Source organism: Lichenostomus cassidix, chromosome 17 (assembly GCF_008360975.1).
Source record: "Lichenostomus cassidix isolate B80296 chromosome 17, HeHo_3.0, whole genome shotgun sequence".
NCBI classification, from domain to species: Eukaryota; Metazoa; Chordata; class Aves; order Passeriformes; family Meliphagidae; genus Lichenostomus; species Lichenostomus cassidix.
Window position 1 is genome coordinate 829,419 of NC_139497.1, and position 21,252 is coordinate 850,670.

The following is a 21,252-nucleotide window of genomic DNA, read 5'->3' on the forward strand; positions in this document are numbered from 1 at the left end:
GTGTGTGTGTGTGAGATCCCCCCGGCTCCCCGGCGGGGCGGGGCGGGGCGGGGCGGGGCGGGCGCGCTGTTCCGGTTCCGGTTCCGCCGGTTCCGCCGTTTCCTGCTGGCGCGGGGCCGGGGCGCCGGGCGGGCATGGCGCGGAGCACGCTCTCGTCCCGCTTCCGCCGCCTCGACATCGACCAGTACGACGAGAACCGCTTCGTGGAGGAGCCCGAGGAGGCGGCGGCGGCCGAGCCCGATGCGAGTCCCGAGGTGGAAGCGCTGCTCAGGCAATATCCTTTGGCCGGGGGGGCGGGGGAGTCCCGGGGACCGGCCCGGTGGCCGCTCGGGGCTCCGCGGCCGCCGTGACCCGGGGGGTTCCCAACGCGTCCCTCGCCCGGGCGCTGCCGCGGGGCCGGAGCGCAGCTCTGCCCGCCGTGCCGTGCTGCCCAGCCGGGTTTGAGTCCTTGACCCGCCGCCGCACAGGCGAGGCGCTCCGGGCCTTCCACACCGCCATCCGCAGCTCCCCGGGCAACACCAGGAACCAGGCCATGAAGGTAACGGGCAGGGCTGGGGGCGTTGGGGCTGGGAAGTGACAGTAGCACCCCAGAGATCCCAGCGGCACTGCTTAATGTGGTTAATGAGCTTGTGCTGGTGCGGGTGAAGCCATGTGTTCACTCCTTCCTCCTTCAACCCCAAAACTGCTCACCTCGCTTACAGAAGTAACCGACCCTGGCCGCCTCTTGCCAAACGTGAGTCTTGGGATAACTCCCAACCGTCCTGTTCTCACATTTCTCTCTTTTCCTTGTCTTCCCAGGAGCAGGCCCAGGGAACGATGCTTAAAGTCCTCACGTCTTTTAAAAGCAGCGAAATAGAACAAGCGGTGAATTCCTTAGACAGAAACGGTGTTGATTTGTTAATGAAGTACATTTATAAAGGATTTGAAAAGCCAACAGAAAACAGCAGTGCAATATTACTTCAGTGGCATGAAAAGGTACACGTTCAGGGCACTCTTGGCTCAGCCATGCTTGCAGGGTCCTGGTCAGTGGTTCAGGAGAGCCCCTGCAGAGAAGCAGGTGATGGCAGGTTCTCATCCCTAGGAGCTCAGTGTTTCCTTTCATCTTTGGTCTCTCTGAGCCCACACTCAGAAAGCCTTTGCCTGTATTTCTAACCTCACCCTCTGCCATGGGGAGAGGAAACTTGTGGCAGGGAGTTCTTCCTGCTTGAGGAAGCCTCATGCTGCCTTTGGCACCCAACAGATGCAGCAGCTTCACCGAGGAGAAGGGGTGGGAGAGGAGATGTGGCTGGATGGACAGGGCAGCTGCAGCTTCCTCTGTGGCCGAGGGTTCAGACAAGGGGGCTCAGGCTGGCTCACGTCTGGCAGTTTTCATCAGCTGAGTCCCAGGATTTAGCCCAGGAGAGGATTTTGAGGTCTCCAAAGATTCCATTGGGGACCAGCAGGGGCCTCTTGTGTTTTCTGTGGAATGTCTGTTGGGAAACTGGGAACGTGGGATGTGTTCAGCAGCTGACTGTGGAGCCTCCTTCCCTCTCTGTGTTGGGATGAGGCACGTTCTGGGTTGAGGCACATCCCTGAAGCAGCTGCTGGGTCCACTGCCCCCGGGTAGGAATCCAAGTGAAATCTTCCCCCACAGCAGGCATTTTAGCTGAAGCCTGGCTGTCAGTGCTCCTAGGAAAACTGATCCCTGGGAATGCTGCAGCTCCCTGTGCAGGGCAGCTGCTGCGAATGCTGGTGTCATCTTCCCAAGGTGCAGAGCTTTTTCCTGTGGTACGTAAAGCCAGAGCTGGGGTAGCGTGACTCCAGCTATTGGCTGCTGTCACCAGCTTTGCCAAGCCTTGACAAGGGAGGAGGGAATTTCTCAGGACAGCAAAGAACATGTTTCTGCTTGGGTTTTTTTTTTTTCTTCTTCTTCTTTTTTCCTGTTGTTTCCACTGAGGTGTTTTCAGGTAAGCATGGGTGGGTGCTCCCAGCGTGGGAGGTGACACACCACCACCCTGACTGGTGCTCAGAGCATGCAGGGACACGTCAGGCTTCTCATCTCTGTTGTGAAAGGAACAAGGCAAGTTTGCGTAGGCTGGGCAGGGTTTAAAGCCTGGTATTCTGCTTTGTGGCACTACTGGTAAGACGTGTGGCTTGCTCAGAGTGGAGTCAGCTCAGTGGTAGTACCAGTCTGTCCTCTGGAAGAGGCCTGTGGCAGGTCTGGTAGCTCAGGAACTTTCAGGACCTGAAGCACCTGCAGGTCCTGCTCCAAGTGGGTGCTTTGCATTTGTCCAGTCGTGTTCCCCAGTGCCGTGTCTCGCACTGCTCTGATACCCCTGGGCTCTACTGGAATTGTGGCTGCAAAGTAAATGCCCAATTTTCAGCAGTCAGCTTAAATATTTATTTGTAATCGCTCCATCTTCTAGACTTCAGATGGAAACACTGTTTATGTTGAGGGACACAAATGAAAGTGAAACAAGCCCTTCCTCCTCCTTTCCTGCTCAGGGATATAGAAGGTGAGACATTCTGCTCTGTCAGTGACATGAAGCACTGGAGTCCTCCAGATCCAAAAGAGGGTTAGATTGTGAAGAATGACAGTTTCTAATTTTGGAGACGAGCTGTACTCCCTTCTGTAGCTAAACTCTTCAGTGTTTGTTCTATGTGGGATGTGGTGACTTTGTAACCTCTGTTCTTTCCCACAGGCACTGGCAGTAGGAGGCCTGGGCTCCATAGTAAGAGTTCTTACAGCAAGAAAGACTGTGTAAAGACTGTTAACTTGGACAGTGACGGTCAGGTTTGGACTCAGAAGAAGGAATGAGCTGAAATGACACTGGTCCATCTTTATTAGAGATTGCAATCTACTGAAATCCTACAGTAACCTCCTCTTGGAATGCTTTTAACCTTAAAGGTGGGGGAAGAGTAAAGGTATTCCTGCATATTCCGACTATCACATACAGGAGCCAAGACATTCTCCTGCTCCCTTCTTTGACAGGCAGAGAGAAGGCACACTACTGCCTCCTATTACTGTAAGTGAACAGGTATTTCAGATGCTGCTTTAGCCAGGTGTGGTGATACAAGCTCCTGTGTGTCCTGCTTAGTCCCAAGGTAGCTGTGTCCAGGCTGAGATCCTGCAGCTGATGGGCTGTTAGAACGGCAGCTTTGAACGTGTGGTCAAAGGACTGTTTAATGTAAAGTGAAGTGCCTGCTGCATCAATAAAGTTCTTGGATCACGTGAGTTAAATAATTTATTTTCAGCTCAATTTTAAGTCTGACACTTATGCCAAAGCAGGCCAGAAATAACCGAGTCCAAGCTAAGTGTGCACCTGTGTATGATTGCTCCTAACTCCAACTACTTAAGAGAATTTGTCCTCAAATCCAACTGTGTCCTGGAGGTAGGGAGTGAGACCAAGCTCAACTATTCCAGTCAAGACTTCTAAGGTGCAGTGAATAGAACACATAACCACGTCAGGTTTGATTTTTATATTCTTGTCCATGCTAGAAAGTCGTGAAGAAACCTCAGAACTTGTAATTTATGTATTAGTGTGTCCTTTGCACCAGATGTTTTGCACGTGCTTTGCCCAGGCAGGAGAGGACTGCTGGAGCCAGGGCTGTCGCAGGGCTCGCTGCCCTTTGGCACCAAGGAGCAGCTGCTGGGGAGGCCCAGCTCCACCCAGTCCTGCTTCCATCAGCTGCTCAAAGTGCAGCAGCAGCTGCTCCTGGTGGGAGGTGATTTTGGAGGCAGCAGTGCCACCTCATTGTGGCACAACTCCCTGTGACAGGCCTCGGGGGCACGGCTGGCACGCCCATCGTCACGCTGGGCAAAGGTGGGGTTTGGGTCATGCTGTAAAATTTGATCTTAAATAGTTATACCATCCCAGGGGAGATAACCAGAACTATAAAAAGAACGAAATCAAGATTAGGGGTTTGATCCAAAATGTATTGCACCACAAATTTCATAGTGTTTCATCATACAATCCATATTTACAGCATAGAAGGAAAGAAATCCAATGGTGATAGAAAGGATTATGTATAACCACTGTTCTGAGACAAGGGAAAGTGCATTAGCTTTTTAATACATGTATACACACCAGTCTTGCTCTGATATCTAACAAAAATTCAACACTTAAGAACTAGTTTATGGTAAGTTGATCCTGTATGAGCTTTGGGATCTGAAACTGAAGTTGTTAGTGAATACATAACCTAAGATTTTACTTTGTCACTCCGTTCCAGGCTGCCTGTCTTGCTTTCCTTAGTGTTCAGCAGTAACCTTTGAAGCCAGGATCAGCATAAACCCAATTGTCATTCAGCAGGGATTGGTGGGAGTGAGGGAGTCCTGACACCTGGTCCCACAGAAACAGGGCAGGGCAAAGGGACATTAGAAAGGAAAAAAATCTCAGAGAATAAAATCTTCCCAGAACCAACAGGGTTATTCTACCCTGCTGTATCTCAGTAGAGAAACAATTGAAAAAAATGTACATTTTGATTGTCTGTTTTAACAGTAGAGCAGGGCTGAACCCTTCCACGCTCTATCCTGTCTGGAAGTGCCAAGAATCCGGTTGCTAAAGACTGTTTGGACAAGCTTTAGTGTACCAAAAAAAAATCCTGTTGGTTTTCTTAACTTCAGATAAATCCAACCTGGCTCTAAGCTGAGGAGTATCACCTGTGCCCAGAAACAGCTCCTGGGAGTACCTGTGTTTGGGATTGGGCTGTCTGGGAGACCAGCAAGGTCTGGATCCTCTGGATCAGCACATTCACCTCCTGCTGACTGACCTCACCTGAGGGAGGTTCCACCTTGGGCACCCTTTGGAAGTGCAGCTGCCCTGCTGCACCTCCAGCCACTCCAAGGTCAGTCAGAGCCCTGTCAGCCAAGTTAAACACCTCAGTGACTGGATCTCCACTGGACAAAGCTTGAATTGTCCTGAATATATTTAATAGAAGTAGGAACTTCCTTGTAAGAGAATCCTCAGAATTGCAGCCTGTTCACTGAATTCCATACACATGTAGTTTTTCGGAAATAAGTCTCGTTTTCAAGAAGTCAGACTTAGTGCTGCTTCCCATTTGGATCCAGATTTTGCAGTGGTGTTAATAACTGTGGGCAAAATTGTGTTTCCAGGGAGGGAAGTGCCACCTTGGTCCCCTTTCTTTATTGTATTAGGAAAACAAGCTGCTGGAACCACGACTTGTTCACTAAGAGTTGCATTTTGCCCTGAAACCCCTCATGAGCAGCATTTCTTTTACCATATAGTCAGGACACAGTTAACAGGTTCATAACCATTTTTAAGCATCAGTATTTGAAGTACAGAAAACCACAACCAAAGAGGCAGATCCTGCTTATGAGGATTCGTTGCTAGCAGACTTGTAAGAAAAAAAGTAAGTGTTTAGTACCAGTATTCTTCAGTATTCTTCACCTTTTGTCACTAGGTTTTTTTTTCTTTTTAGATTTTTATTTTTTTTAAATAAAAGGTATTTTTCAGTGTGGATTTACAATACCTGGAACTCAGCTTTAAAAATTTAAAATGGTTTCCTACCCCTTTTCCCACTGCTAACAACCCATGGAACAGGCTAATGGATTAGTTTTAAAGGCGACTGAGGATTAGGTACTATAATTAAGACCATTTTAAATATTATTTTTCTTTAAGAAAAGTAAAATCAGACAACTCTAAAGTTGTGCTCTCAAATTAAATAATCATCAACATGCAGTCTTGAGGACTGCAGGCCAGGATAAATGCACCTTAAATTACACAGTGATATGAAAAAATGCCAACCATTAGTTATGTCAGTATTAGAAGGCAAGGCAGAGTTGTTTTTTGGTTAAAGCTCCTGCTCCTCTCCTGTGAAAGGCTTTGCAAACCATACCACTCTCAACACAGTTCTGCCAACACATTTTTCATTGCTGGCTTCCCACAGCCAGACAAGCAGCTTTTCTGTGCCCAGAGTCACTGGACTGCAGCACCCAGGAACAGCAGCTGGAATCACCATGCCAAGAGACTGAACTGGCAGCACTGCTGTCAGCAAGGTCCTCAGTACCCTCTGGTGCCAAGAACCCAGGAGTGATGAGCACAAGGAGCTGCTCTCATCACAGACACCAAGGTGGTCCCCGAATCCAGCCCAGAGCTGTCGCAGTCTGTAGTGAAAACGTCTCCTTGCACAGTATTAGTTTTGTAAACAGAGCCAGAAGTTCTTGTACAAAATACTGCAATGACAGTGATTAAGACACACCTGCAGCAGTGTGTTCAGCATTCTTTTCACAGAAAGAAGTGCCTGGGTACTGCCTACCACCTTCAGGTTCCCTTAAGGCCACAGAGTCCTTGGGCTCGAGATAGACGGCCGGATGCTGCCTTTGGGAGATGGCTTTGACCCAAACCACGACATCTAGGACACAACAGCACAACACACATCACACAGGGCTCACACTTGTAAGATGTGAAAAAGAAAGAATACGTTACACAGCCATGTTCTCATCATTCAATGGAAAGAACTATTTATGAATCGGAATGCTGCACACTCCAGACTGAAGAAGTGGAGGCAGCTGCATACAATCAAATTTGGAAGGAACAGCACCCACTTCCCAAAGGTGAAAATGACTGAAGATTATACTTCTATATATTCCTTTACAATAATTTCAAATTAGAACTTGACAGTCATTTAAACACGATGCCTTTAGTTGATGTAGCATTAAAGTGTTCCCTGAACCAGATGGTGAGGAAATCTCTTCATCTGCAGACTGAACATCCCAACTCACTGGGTGGGCAGGGATGATGCAGGACCTGGCGCTGAGGCAGCACTCACTGCTGAACACTCCCTAGCCACCACACGGCTGGGGCCATGCAGATCTCATCTCAGCCCATGGAAATGAGACACAGATCTTGGTGTCTGAGCCCAGTGTCAAAAGGACAAACTGAGAATTAGGCTCCTGCTGTTAAACACTGACTCTGTTCCTGCAAGAGCTTCCAGCTTCTCCCCTCAGATCCAATCCACTGGGCAAAGCTGTACTCTAACTCCTCTGAGCACCAGACAGCTGCCATTTTCCTCACTGAAATGGACAATTCCTGGCATGTATGCATGTGATCAGCTAACATTTTAATAATAAATTACATTTATTGTTGTAGATAACATTTGGAAAAAAGACACTTTTCCTAATCTCCCAGCATCTAGGAGTTTTTACTGTCTCCTGGGAGTCCCATTAGAGACATATGGCACAGAACCCTTACCTTGTACTCCAAAGTTTCTTTGAGCATGTTTTCTTCCTCTTGTGAAAAATTCAGTAACATAGACACAGCTTTAATGAGATGGAATGCCTGAAAGAAACCACAGGGTTGTGTTGCTTATGATGCTCCTGGGCTCTACACTCAGGACTACGGAGCAGCACAGAGTTCTGTAGGTCTGTCACAGGCTTCAGCAGACCAGCAGCCTACCATTATTCCCAGTTTCAATGGACTAGGATGGCCTGTATCTTACTTCTTCTGGGTTTCCTGGCTTTCTGTTCTTTAACATTAGTTTGCATGTTTTGGAGAAAGAAGACAAATGGGAGCCTGGTTAGTCAGAGTAGAGAAGCAGCCTGCTTCCTGCTTTGAAAAGTGCCTCAAACCAACACAAGGCAGGAGAGATTCTCATCATTTCAAACACACACTGAGGTACATTAACCCCACAGTGCTCACACTCCAACTGGGACACACAGGGCAGTGAGTGACAGTCAAGCACTTGGGATACTCTGGAGTTGTACAGTTATTTTTTGACCTTACCCATTGACTTGCAATTAAATGTTTTGTTGGCATGACTTTTTAACTCAATGTGGAGAACAGGAAGGCATTCCAAATACACAAGGAATTACCTCTTACAGACCAACAGCAAGTAATTTATGTCTCTTTCTCCTGTTTTCTTTCTCTTTCTTAAATGTACAGCCAATTACATACTCCATATGCTCTTCAGAGCAGTGCAGAAAGAATCTCTTGTAGATGCAGATCTTTAAGATCCAGATGTAACTACCTCCTAAAAACTCACATTTACCTTTCACATAGTTCATGGTAATCTGTACTTCCAAATACATTGTTGTTAGCTATTTTGTTTCATTGTCCCCCATTGTACATTTTCTAATTATAAAACTATGGAATTGGCATAAAGTGTCCTTAACAGGTGACAGGTGGCAATTTCTAGAGACACAGATGTAGAAAGGGAAAGTAAGTGACACCTTTACCTCAGATTCCCTGCAGGACATGAATTTTAGTACAACATGTTTAAGGTACTCAAAGTTTATCTCCCTCGAGTCGTTCAAATCAGAGTTGTTGGTGACAGTCACAGAAGCATTAGGCACTTCAGAATTTGCTTTCTCACGTAGCTCAGGTACCTCACTGTCAGGCCTTATTTTCTACAAAAGAAAACAACCAAAAAAACAAACCACAAAACAAAGGAAAAAGAGAAATACATTGGAGACTCTGTCAGTGCAGCACTGGGAGGGGTCTGGGTTCAGGATATCTAAAGAGGGTTGTATCCACAGGCAGGTACAAACTGGGCATCAAGAGCTTCTCATCCTTCATGGCGTCACACCAGAGGAGTGTCTCCAGCTCTCCCTACACTCCAGGACAGGAGCTGGTTGATGTCAGAGCTCTGTGTACATTACCCAAACCAGCATGGAATAGGCTCCATGGCAGAAACTTGGTAATTTTCTCCTATCACTAACCTGCTCTGAACCTTTCAAACGTGGGTTTTCTGCAGAACAATTTTCAAGGTTTAAAACTTCTGTTAATTTTTTTTAAATAGATGTTTTTTTCTCAGAGAGATAAACCACTGCAAGATGGATTAAAGAGGAGTTAGCAGCCAGGCTTTTGGAATAACAGTGCAAGTACCTGCCAGCAATTGCCATCTGAAGAGACTGAAAACACACAACCCTTACCAGCTCTTTCTGCAGAGTTTTCTTGAGTTCTGTCATTCTTTGCTGAAGCTGCTTTATCATCTGTAAGCACAGCAAAGGAGAGTTTAACACAGTATTCATTGTCAGGATCCCCAGATATCTGAAAAAACCCATGACAAACAAATACTGAATGAAATAATGATTAACCAACACTGACAGCTGTGAAGAAGCAACCTGAAAGGCTTGTCTTTCCAGCTGCACACAGCAGCAGGCACGTGACAGGACACTTGGGCTTTCATGTGACAGTGCCATGGAACTGAACCGAATTCACACTGAAGTGCTCTGCAGGGAATTTTTAAATAGTATCATTTGGTGCCAAAATAGATCAGAATTCATGCGGCTCTTGCTGCAGTTTTTATTCATGGTTGGTAGATCCTTGTACAATCCAGAGGAGAAGCATTTACTCACAGCGTACTGGATTCAAATTGGACAGGCCTGTCCTTTTAAGGCTGCAGCATGGGCAGCACCAATTACTTGCCTTCCTAATTAAAAGGGGAAAGACTACCAGCTCTTTCTGTTCACCTTGTTTTTCTCAGCAATTTGCTGTTCCAACTCTCTTTTATCCTTCTGAAGTTGAATGACATCTGCAGCTGCCACCTCTCCATTCTGTTCCACCACAGAGTTTTCTGAAGAAGGGAAGTGCTCATTGTTCAAGGCCCTCGTTGACTCCTCCAGTTCTAAAACCTATAAAAATAACCAGTGAAGTGGAGAGATATGACATTTGCAGCCCAAGAACACTACCCAGGGAGACAGCCAGACTTCTTTTTGGTTGTTGTTTTTGGGGGTAGCTTTTAAACTAGAACACAATAGTGGTACCCTAGTTGGCCACACCTGTCACTGGCCTGCTTATTACTTTCGTGGCTCTGTTTCATTGGTCTCATAATGGTTTTCTCAAGACAATTTTTGAGTCAAATAAAGTAAGGGGTTGTCCTTCCTAAGTCAGCCACAGATCTGACAGGAAACAGTCTTCTTTAGGAAGGCAGGGAGCAACAAACAATGGTGTTCTGCTCTGCTGGTGTTCCAGGTAATGAGCAAGTTACCAGAGCTAAGAGCTCCCAGCACGTATCACCAGGCAGAACAGAACTGGGGGGAAACTGCACACCTCTCTCTTTTCCTGGGAAGTCTGACAGAATGGATTTGCAACTGCACTCACATTTTTCTCATGCTCTCTGGCCAACAGGCACTCCCATACCTGCAGCTTCAGTTCATCAATTTCCTTTCTTGCTGTTTCTTCTTTCTCCACTGCTTGGCTCTGACTTGCTTCTATGTCCAACTGTAGCTGATGCACCTGCAGCAAGGCAGCTTCGTGGTCTGGGAAAGGAGAGACCTGCTTAGTATCAGTGCTCCAGATCAGATGGGAGCTTCTAATCCATTCTGTCTGTCATGAAGACAGAAAGCAGGGGAGGGACAGAAAGACAGAAGAGAGACTGTCTGATTGTTAGTGAACAATAAGCCATTCTGAAAATTCTAAGAGATCAAATATGGAAGAGAAATCTGGAAAAATTACAATCTACCAGGCAAGGCCAGAACTAGAGACTGTACTTAAGGCTGTTTGGGATACAGTAGACTCATTTGGTCTAACCTTGACTGAGTTGGTTCAGCTCTTCCTTCTGTTTTAGCAGCAAATCACATTTTTCATCAATCAGCTGGTCTTTCTCCTTCATTAGGGCATTCAGATGTGAAATCTTCAAAGCAGACAAACAACAGACAGAAGTTATTAATGATAAAAAACAGGAAGAAAATGTTGAAAGATTCCAACATCCTTCAGAGGCTCAGCAGGCATCACCTCCATAATGCTGCCCTCAGTAACAAGCACTGAAGTTAATGCTGGAAGAGGTTAACTCCACTCGGCTTCTGTGCCACCATCAGATTGTCACAGCCAGCAAGTCTGCGCTGTGAAAGGTGGGGAAGTCTCAAACACATTTTAAAACAGTCATTATTAACCAACCTGCTGTTGTAATTCCTCTCTCTGTTTCCGTGTTTCTTCCAACGCTTTGGCAATTTCCACACTGACAGTTTCTCTGCTGCTCATCTCATTCTGCAAACCAGAAATAATTGAGAGGTTATGTGATACAACTAAATCAAGTCAGTCTCTCGTCTTTAACCCCAAATCTATTAGGACTACATTTTTGAGTGTTCTGATGCACCACAATTTCCAAATTAGTTACATTTATTTTACTGACTGCTGCTCTCTGCATATGCAAGAGCAAGACAGAACTGATGTAAGAACCCAAACAAACCCAACGCTTAAAACATCTTTCACCTTGAAGTCCTATGACAAAGAAGCAGCTCCTTGCTACAACAGATCTTTATTCCAATTGTGTATTCAAAAGCATTCAACCATCTAAAATTACAGTCAAAATTGGATAAACTGTAAACACCAGACTAATTTAAGCTTTTAACTTTTTGGTTTGAACACTGTGAGCAGAATTTGATGTTGAACCATTCTGTATTCACCACTGCTAACAGGACTTCCAAGCTCTTCACACGCCTGACAATATGGGAATGTATTATTTCTGCCTGATTTAGGCAGACCCAAGCACTCTGGTTCAGAAAAGGATCAGCCCTTTGTAATGCTTCTCAAACACATTTCTGCTGAGTACCAGGGACGATTTACAGCTCCTAGTACCTGCACCCTGAATGTAATGGGCCTCCAAGCACTGAATGTAACCCACTGTGCTGTCCACTGCTCCCCAGCCTCAGCTCTGTCCTGAGCCAATGCCACCATCCAGTTCAGCCCTTACCTTTAGCCTGCTCAGTTCAGACTCTTGTTGCTTTAGAGAACTCTCATACTCTTCTTTGCTTCCCTTGAGGTTTTCATTCTCCTTTTCCAATTGGCTCTGTAAAATAAAGAGTGTTTAAATACACAGTACAATTACTGTTATGTTTTGTATAAACAATTAAACACATCTAACAGCTTTGCTCATATTTAGTTTCTCAAAGTATGAGATCTACTGTAATGCCAGGAGTGCTGAATAAGAACATTCAGACAACAAGGAAGCTCTACAAGCTATGTTAAAATCATTTTGTGAAGATTCCCACAACCCACGAGACAGTTTCTGTACTTACAATCCTGTGCTGAGTTGTTGTTTTATCCAATTCCCAAGCTTTTTCAAGAGCAGCAATCTGAGATTCCAACCCAGTAACCTTCTGATCATACTGATGTTTCTCACTTAAAATCTGTTGCTGCAGTTGATTTCTTTCATCCTCTAAATCAGTTTGCTAAAGAGAAATAAAGAACACCACACTAATAAAATGGTATTTTGACATTCTGACAAAATCAAACACCATTCCATGAGACACTCTCAAACTGAGGAACGTAATTCCTTTGGCAGCAGTGTCATATACTCACAGACAGGAGTTCAGGAGACAAACAGCCAGAAAACAATTGAGTAACAAAACAGAGAAGTGATTGTCCCTGGGAATGCTGAAGACTGATCTGTTACTGGTCAGTGAAACATGCAGGATACTCACAAGCTTCTGGATCTTCAGATCCTGCTCAGCAGCTGCTTCTTGGCTCTTTTTCAATGTTTCTGTTGCAATCTGTAGTTTCTGTTCCAGTTCTTTATTCTAAAATAACACCATGAATTAAATTCCTTACCCACTGGCATCTATGTTATTAAAAAAAAACTGTGCATAATACAGAGTGACCCAGGAGAGGAAGCTAAATGTTAAATCCCTGAAACCACAGAGATCAGAGAGGCTGCCTATGTGACACATGCTGGTTTTAGAAACTCTTCACCACAGCATTACTCTCTGCAATGCTTGCACTTGAGTTATTCGTTTCTTAGTACAGGGAGGATTTGCACAAAACCTCTGCCTTCACCTCTAGGCCTTCCTCCACCCATGAACGTGGGGAGATGCCCAGAGACATTGATCAATTATTCTCCTTTCAGGACTAAATGTGCAGTCTCACCTTTGGCTGAGAGTGCAGTAAGGGGAGAAGGAATAGGGCATAGAGGATGAAAACAGTGGGAATCTTTAGTGCAATTAAAAACTACTCACCTGTGTTTCCAAGCGGTTCACAGCCTCACTGTGCTGTGTCCTGTCTGTCAGTGCCTGCTGCCTGCTCTCCTCCAGCCTCTGCTCAACAACAGCTTTCTGAAGGTTACATTGAGGTGAAGAATGGGAGAAAGGATGGACAAAGACACAAGTTGGGGGGGGTTAATTAAATTTTTTTCTTTTTATTTCATTAATAAGGTCAAACTAAAATGTGACAGAATGTTTCGGTATCTCCACATAGACTTTAAACTGGCTTGAGTTTTCTAAGCCAAGTTCTTTTGTCACAGCAACACTGAGGTGATGTGACTTTAAGCACCTAGACCAGGGAAGAGCAAACATTCCCTTGTCTCCCCAAGACCCAACTGGGGAAACATTGCTCTCAGCTGATTCTGAGCAGGAGCATCAGTGCTCGAGAAAGAGATCGAGAAGCAATGAGAGAAAGGGGATTAACCACAGCTAAGTTTCTGTTTTTAGCTGGTTTTTAGCACTTTTGTGGCTGAGGTTTTCAGCATACAACATTCTGTTTGCACACCTATGTGCAAACAGTTCCCCTCCCTGCCCCACCACCCTGCCAAAGAGCAAGGAAAAGCATTCACCCTTCTTGTAAGATTAATCCAAAAAAATCCCAAATTGTTCCACCTCTTGTGGGGATGCTAAGAAGCTGCTCTTTTCCTTCTAAGCAGTCAGATGCAGTGCCCAAACAGACAATACAGAAAGGCCAACACAGACCTCTGTGCAGGATCTACACAAACAGGCTCAGTGTAGCCACCCACATGTTCTGCCCAGCACAGCCAGTGTGCCAAAACACACTGAAGGAACAAATGTGCCTGCATGACATCAGCAGCTATTCTTTCCATGGGTGAGAAGTAATGCATGACCTAAAAAACCCCAAAACAAACAACTCAGTAATACTGTACTTCTAAGCAGCCTATAACTGTGTAATTACCTCTTTGAGCAGCTCTTGCACATGTTCATCTCCTGAGAGATTTCTCTCTAGCTTTTTTTCCAGGGAAGACACCTTTTCCTGCAGCTGTTCAGTAAGTTTATTTCTCTCAGCAAACTCAAGAGTTATCTGTGAGAATGAGATATCACAGAATGTTTTTTGTAATGAAGCTTTCAGCTAATCTGCTGTGATTTGACTCTCAGAAATGCCAATAGAAAGGAAAGTCCTGCTTGAAAAGATGATATGATCCTTGAACACTTTCTAGACACTAACCTTCCAACTATACAAAGGTGTATATTACCCAAATGTGCACCTTTACACCAGTAACAGCACAAGTATCTGAAAGCACTTCACCTTTTGCTTCTGTTGCTCATATTCCACCTTCAGAGATTCATGCTCCACTTGTAACATTTCCAGTCTCTTCTCACAACCAGAACCAGCCACTCGAGCCTAAACATTTTGAGAAATTACTTAACTTTGAAACTTAAATTTCCAACACCATGTAAGTGATATCTAATCTAACTTCTGCAGACATGGAGCTCTTTGAATCAAATCTCACTTGGCGCAAACTTACATTTTGCAAGTCTACAGAAAGCTGCTGAATGACAGTTTGTAGCTCCTGTTCTCTTAACTCCAGAGCAGTGATCTTATTTTCTGCATTTGTCTCAGCTGTCATTAGTTCATCTCTTCACAGAAAGAGAATAAAAAAAAGTGACATACCGTTCCAGAAAAATATTTTTAGCAGGTAATTCTGCTGCTTATGAAAATGGACTAAGCAACAACAAAATTTTCTTGTCCTAAAACCAGCCACCACCAATCACTGCTTGATTATATATTTTCCAAAAAAGTGACAGTTAAGCATTCAAGCTATGCAAAAAATGAAATAATAAACTTATTAAACCCTAAACAAGTATTACAATCACTGGCTTGGCATTTACATCCTCATGGCCATAGCAGAGGCAACAATTCAGTCAACTCATTGCGTATATAAACTCTTCCAAAGAGACAGAACTGAACACGAAGTAAAAATACAGGAGAAACACATCCACTGCTCCTCTGAAACAGCAGCTCCGTACCTCTGAGCCTCCAGCTGCAAGAACTGCTGCTGCAAGTCCTGGAGATCCTTCCTCAGGCTCGACGATTCGCTCCTTGCCTCCTGCAGCTCTGCTTTAGCTTGGGTCAGTTCTTGAGCACATGCCTCGAGCTCCTGCTCTGTTCTGCTCAGAGATTCTTCCTTTTTCAAAAGCTGAACATTAGAAGATCATCTTTGGCATTATAGATGACCAGTAATACTGATAAACCTTTTCACTGAAACTTGCTTGTTTTACTAAACTACAGGCTGAATTGAGATAATGAACTACATGATACTATATTCAGTACCTATTGTTAGGATTTTGACACTAACCAAATCTGTGTACAAGCATAAAGGCTAAAAAAATGAATGCAGGACTACCACTAAATATTCTAGTAAAAAATTTAGGTAATAAAAAGTTTAAAGTATTCTTACCATGTGTTTAACTTTGGCAATTTCCTGCTGCTGAAAGCCCTCCAGTTCATCGATTTCATCTCGTTTTTGGAAAAGATTCAAACTTTGCTCCCTCATTTCTTGTAATTGTGTTTGGAGCATTTTTTTTTCCTGATAAATGAACAAAACCAAAAGAAACGCAAGAATATCTCTATGTTCATGTCAAGTCAATGGAAGTTTAGGTAAACTCTCTGGGCAAGAAATTTTGTCTTCCAGCCATACAGCTCCTGATGGTGTTCTTTTCAGATTCATGTCACTGTGCAAATTACCAAACTTCAAAAAAATATGAAAATAAATATGAATTCATTACAATGCCACCAATGACCACCTAAACTGAACTCTTAAAAAAGGGCAATGTTCCACCTTACAGAAGGACAACTTTCCCATCACAACCCATCATTCTTTATTTTCCCGCTGAAAAATAATTCCAGAAATACCTCCCCAAGCACTGGGGCTGGTAACAAAAGGAAGTGATAGGGCTCTCCCACTGAACAAGGATCAAATTATACAAACGGCTGAAGAGAGTTGAGTTCTGATAGAGTTGGAAGTGTGCAGACTGGTGTTCACAAATACATACACAGAGACACACTACACTCCCTGAGAAAAACCTCCACAGTTAATTACCTTTTCAACTTGACTAAGTTTTTCCATCCACTCCTGAACAAGGAAAAAAGAAAGGAGAAAAAAGAAATCAATATCCATTTGTAGACTTTCAAGGACAGTAATTATGGTTTAAAAAAAAAAAAAAACGCATTTGTATTGTTAGCAGATACTAAGCCTTGGTAATGGTTAAAAAAATAAATCAGCAGCAGTAGAGTAACAGCCAGTGCTTGAACAGATAAATGCTGAGGAATCATTTATGCTACCTGAATACGTAAGCTTTACGTAAGTAAAATAAAAGTGACAACAGGTCTGCTGCTATTGAATCTTATCAAAGCATAAGCTTAACCTTTCATTAGAAACTTTTGTGGACTCTTGTTAAAACCAGTCGGAACAGTCTGAGCAGTGACAAGTCCTGCACCACTCCTGGCACTGAGCTCAGCACTCCCTACTTCCCTCAGTGCTGGCACACTCACAGTGCTGAACAATTATTTTAATTAACAGCAACACCTGCTTAACACACCAGGGTCATGAGAGTCAAAAGTCCTGCTCAAGCTCTGTTACCTTGTCCTTTTTATCCAAGGCCAAAGCCATTCCTTCAGCCATCTTGGCTCGACTGGCCTGGTGAGCTTCATTCTGCTCCTGAAACTTCCTCATGGAGGCTATCAACAGAGAACCACCAGCTATATTAAAAACTCATCTTGTAAAATTGTTTCTCACTTTTCTGTAAGTTATTTATAACTTTAAAGAGCTTCTTCTGTAAGTAATTAGCCCCATCTTGACTGTAGCACTAAGGCTGTGCCGCTCATTCCCTCATGCTGCTTGCACAGTGGCCAGGAGCCAAAGCTAACAGCAGACAGGAATACTGTTCCTTGCTGGATTAGAACAAAGCTGTGGGCTTCTAAAAGGTCTTTCCTGCATGTTAGTCCCAAATTTGGCAAAAGTAGTATAACAACTTTGTTCAACACACTACTGCTGCTTTCTATGCTGTAAATAAGATAACAACTCATGTTCTAATTCATCCCAGTACAGAGGTGCACAGTTTGAAAGGAAATCATTAGCACACCTGTACACCAAACCCCTTTCCTTCCAACCACAGCAATTTTCAACTTTAAAAAAAACTAAACAAAAAGGAAAAAAGTACGTACAATCCTGATGTTTTTCTAATGCATTTTCAAGCTTCTCTTTTATCTTCTGCAAGTTGCGGATCTGATCGGCATAATCTTGTGTGAGGAGGGAGAACAGACCAGGAATGGGCAGACATTGGGAAAGGACATTTTTAGGGTAACAAAAAAAAAAAAAAAGAAAAAAAGAAAAAAGGATGAGTGGCAAATGACGATGATTTTCTTAATCAGAAAATCATTCCTGCAGAGGAAAACTTGGGTGACCACAACAATGAACACAAGCAAATAGTTCTGTACTGTCCACAGGGTTGGCACAAACAGGAGGGCCTGTCCCAGGGGTGTCAGTCACACAGACAAGGGCAGAACCAGAGAATGAACTACTGTTCCCCCCTTTTTACTTCATTCCAGAACAGTGATGTATTTAACTCTGTTCAGGAAAGGTGTCTGGCACTGGGGGTGCAGGGAAGGGTTAATTCATGGCCATTGCACCCATTTGCTTGTTGTTCCAGTCCCACAGCACTACTCTCAGCCTCACCCAGCAGAACTGACAGAAGGCAGGGAATAAAAACCAAAACACAGTATATGCACACTCTGGAGAAACTCCTGTACAATGGAAAAGCAGATTTATTCACTGTTTGGCTCCCTGCATGAGACTCCTGATACTCAGAGCCTCCCTCTTTTGTGCTAAGTCCCCATCAGCACTTTTAAGTTTATCTTGTGCAAGCAGGTGAGCACTTAGGCCTTTCAAATTCGATGTGAAATTATTTTTGAACCCTGTGTTTTCTTGAATTGAACAGGAGCCTGAACAATCTCCAGAACAAATTAATATAATCTTGATCTAGCTGTAACCCTTCCCTATTTTCCAAGGTTTTCCATGAGCTTTGGGAAGCAGCAGTGTTACACAGTTCAGCCCAATCTCTGGTTCCTGCCCCGTAACAGGGACGGAGAGCAGTGCCAGCCCTCACTACAGCTTTACAGAACAAGGAATTAGAAAGAAAAAGGCCTCAAGACTTTTTGTTTTATGTTGAATTCTTTGGTTTTTCTTCTTTTCCAAGCTCACTTCTTTAAGGATGACACTAGGTTACTGTAAACATCAGAAAGCTCAGACCCTATGAGATACAAACCATTACACACAAGTGGGGAGAGATGCTGTTTGAAACATGGGACACAAAGCTATCCCAGCTGCTCCACGGAATCACATAAATGTGTTGTGAAATCAGCAAAGAGACAGCTGACTTTATAAAAAATTAGCGACAATGAATGCTCCCTTGCTGTCAGTCAACAGGGTTGCTACTAATCGATTTTCATAAGACCCAAACTCCATGTATTTTTAATAAATTAAACCACTTATATTCAAAGGAAAACACTCCCTAAAGTAATAAGTTTTATATGTATCAGGGCTCATACCAGACAGCTTCACCTCCAGTTTTCTTATTTGCTCATTTCTTCTGAACAACTGGGATGAAAGATCCTCTCGGGAGCTGCTTCCATCAGAAGCCTTGGGAGAAAAACAACACTCTGTGACTTACAAAATATATAAAAAGTGATCCTGCCATATATTAAGGGACAATAACAACTCTTCTGCCTAGGAATAGCACTTGTTTTTCAAATAAAGGGGAAAATTGTACTAGCACAGCAGAATGTGTAAAAAGTGCTGAAGAAGAAAACCAGCAAGGGCTTCAATAGTGAGCTGTGCCAGGCTGCCTGCTCCCCAGAGCACAACGCTTGGGAAGGAGCTGGGAGCTGTTTGTGCAAACTGCCATGAGGAGACAGTGGAATGGTATGACTGAGGGGGAGGAAATCAGGCTCTACAGCACAGGCATGAGGAAAGGTCAAAGCAAAAGTCGTGAAAATTAAAGTAATTAGAAAAGAATCAGTAATCCTTTTCAGGTGGGATAAGCTCACTGAAGCCCTGATGCAGCAATCTGTCCATGCAAAATCTGCTGCATAACTGACTTATGAGTCCTCTGGTGGTTTTTGCTCCATAAAAATCAATAGTAAGAGCAGTTAAATGAATATTGATAAACAACTAATTCTTGGAGGTTTTCTGAAAACCACTCAAGACTTCAGTCACTGCCATTATTTGTTTTCTGTTCTCTAAACTAGCAAGATGGTAAACAGAATTTCTACATCAGAGTTTCTTAAGTGCTAAAAAAAAAACCTCAGAAAAACAAGACTAATATATTTCCACTATAAAATCTATTTAAACATCAGGAGCTCCAACTTTCTGCTAAACAGAACTGAAATTTCAGCTGAACTTCAGAAAAAAATATTTAAAGCTCAACTGTGTCAATAACTTCTTGGCTTTACAGAAAGCAAACAGAGACTTGCTGCTGGCTCTGCAGCGGGTCCTGCTGGCTCCAGCAGTGGGGTGACACTGCCTTAATCCAGGCTTTCAAAAATGCGACAGCCAGCCATCCCAGCCACCCAGCGCAGAGATGCCAGAACATTCCAGGGCTTCATTTAACCCATACACTCCTGGAATTTTACCACTTATTCAAACAATGCTTTATAATGAAAAAGAGGAACTATGTTTTGAGTGCAACAACAGCGCACACACGTTTCTGGCAGAGACATGTACAGTTCTTAGGTAGGAAGAGTACCAAGAGGTAAAATGATGACTGGCAGCATCTAGCTGGCTTTTCTAATGAAAGGGAAGCTGTGGCTGTCCCATCCCTGGAAGTGTTCCAGGCCAGGTGGGACAGGACTTGGAGCAACCTGGTCTAGTGCAAGGTGTCCCTGCCCATGGCAGGGGGTGGATGAGCTTTAAGGTCACCTCCAACCCAAACCATTCTAGGTTTCTGTGCTTCAGGAATTAATTTTACTAACAGGTATCTTGCACATAACTACAGGTTTATTCAATATGTCTATTTATCAATGTTTTGTATTGAAACAGCTTTGCAATTTATGTTTACATGGGAATAAAAGCCTTCTGGCAACTGTTATGTTTAACAAACGTTTTCTCTTCAATATTTAAGTTCACTCAAGCTAATAATACATTTATGCATTAAGAGATATGCTTACAAAGACACCACAGCACATACTCAAATCACATACTAGACTTGAAATGGTCGTCTGCAAAACCGTAATAAAAACGCTGTCAGAGAAATCAGATTTCCAAGCAGGTGTAACTCACAAAGTCGTCTCCGGAGTCTGCTCCCACAGACGTGATCGATTCCTTGCTGACAGACCTGGCGATGCGGGCAGCTCCTCCGGGCCTGGGAGCGACCGCTGCCTCCTCCGCCAGCTTCTTCTTCAGTTTGGCAAACATCTTACTGCTCTACAGCCCTGAAATACCCAGGGCCTTTGCAAAACCACGACCGACAACGTTTAATACACTGGCACTCTGTCTAAAGCTTCCAGATGCGGAGACTTAATTCTGTGCCTCATACACTGGTTTACTGCATTTCTAGTTCCATTAAAGCCCTCAAGGCCTGACAGCGCCTGCAAATCAAACAGAAATGGGTTCCACACTAAAAAATCCCACCCGCACGAAGCATTTAAAGGTAATCGAAATCCTTTTAACATCGCATCTGTTACAACACGTTGAAAAATCGGGTCTCCCGGAGCAAAATCCGTTAAAGTCCCAAACCGCCGGCCCCAAACGGCGGCGGGCCGGACGGGGGAGCGGGCAGTGCCCTCAGCTCGGCCCTCACCACACGCCAGGGAGGCCCAGCTCGGCCCGGCTCGGCCCGGCCCGCGGCGGCTGCTCTGCCCCGAGGCACCGAGGGCCCGTCACCGCCGCTCGCCCGCGGCCCCGACCCGCCAGCCCCCTACCCTCCGGTGCCCCGGGCCCTCCCTCCTCACCGCCCATTCCCGGCCGAGTCTCGCCGGTCCCACAGCCGCCGCCGCTTCCCCGGGCACCGCCGACCCGGAAGCGCCGCGCGGGGCGGAAGCGGCACCGTCACCGCTCCTCCCTCGGCTCAGCTCCGCTCCGCCCCGACCCCGGTTCGGCTCCTCCCTCAGCCCCGCTCCGCCCCTCCCTCAGCTCCGCTCCGCCCCCGGTCCGGCTCCACCCTCGGTTCCGCTCCGCCCTCAGCCCCGCTGCTCCCCCTGCCCCTCCCGCTCCGCTCCGCCCTCAGCCCCGCTACTCCTCCCACCTCTCCAGCTCCTCCCTCAGCCCCGCCCCGCCCCGGCCCCGCTCCTCCCTGAGCTCTGCTCCGCCCTCAGC

General features: G+C 45.0%; 2 protein-coding genes across 4 annotated transcripts; one reads left to right on the forward strand and one right to left on the reverse strand.

Annotated features, from left to right (window-relative positions):
* The first annotated feature begins 65 nt into the window (after nt 1–65).
* On the forward strand, nt 66–3,223 carry ARPC5L (actin related protein 2/3 complex subunit 5 like). The gene is made up of 4 exons (XM_085076682.1): nt 66–274; nt 466–538; nt 799–975; nt 2,682–3,223. The coding sequence occupies exons 1-4, from the start codon at nt 135–137 to the stop codon at nt 2,742–2,744; spliced, it is 453 nt and encodes a 150-aa protein (XP_084932808.1). The 5' UTR covers nt 66–134; the 3' UTR covers nt 2,745–3,223.
* A 672-nt stretch (nt 3,224–3,895) lies between these two features.
* On the reverse strand, nt 3,896–21,028 carry GOLGA1 (golgin A1). Of its 3 annotated transcripts, none has more exons than XM_085076674.1 (23): nt 20,889–21,028; nt 20,218–20,525; nt 18,489–18,579; nt 17,106–17,180; nt 16,522–16,619; nt 15,982–16,014; nt 15,340–15,468; nt 14,909–15,066; nt 14,407–14,518; nt 14,187–14,282; nt 13,836–13,961; nt 12,893–12,988; nt 12,362–12,457; nt 11,957–12,109; nt 11,632–11,727; nt 10,836–10,925; nt 10,470–10,572; nt 10,080–10,198; nt 9,410–9,571; nt 8,870–8,929; nt 8,174–8,344; nt 7,191–7,277; nt 3,896–6,351 (listed from the first exon to the last, which is right to left on the reverse strand). In XM_085076674.1, the coding sequence occupies exons 2-23, from the start codon at nt 20,350–20,352 to the stop codon at nt 6,271–6,273; spliced, it is 2,367 nt and encodes a 788-aa protein (XP_084932800.1). In that variant the 5' UTR covers nt 20,353–20,525; nt 20,889–21,028; the 3' UTR covers nt 3,896–6,270. The 3 variants fall into 3 exon arrangements, with proteins under 3 accessions (XP_084932800.1, XP_084932798.1, XP_084932799.1); XM_085076672.1 differs by having other exon boundaries at nt 14,909–15,078; XM_085076673.1 differs by lacking the exon at nt 20,889–21,028 and having other exon boundaries at nt 14,909–15,078; nt 20,218–20,817.
* Between the last annotated feature and the right edge of the window lie 224 nt (nt 21,029–21,252).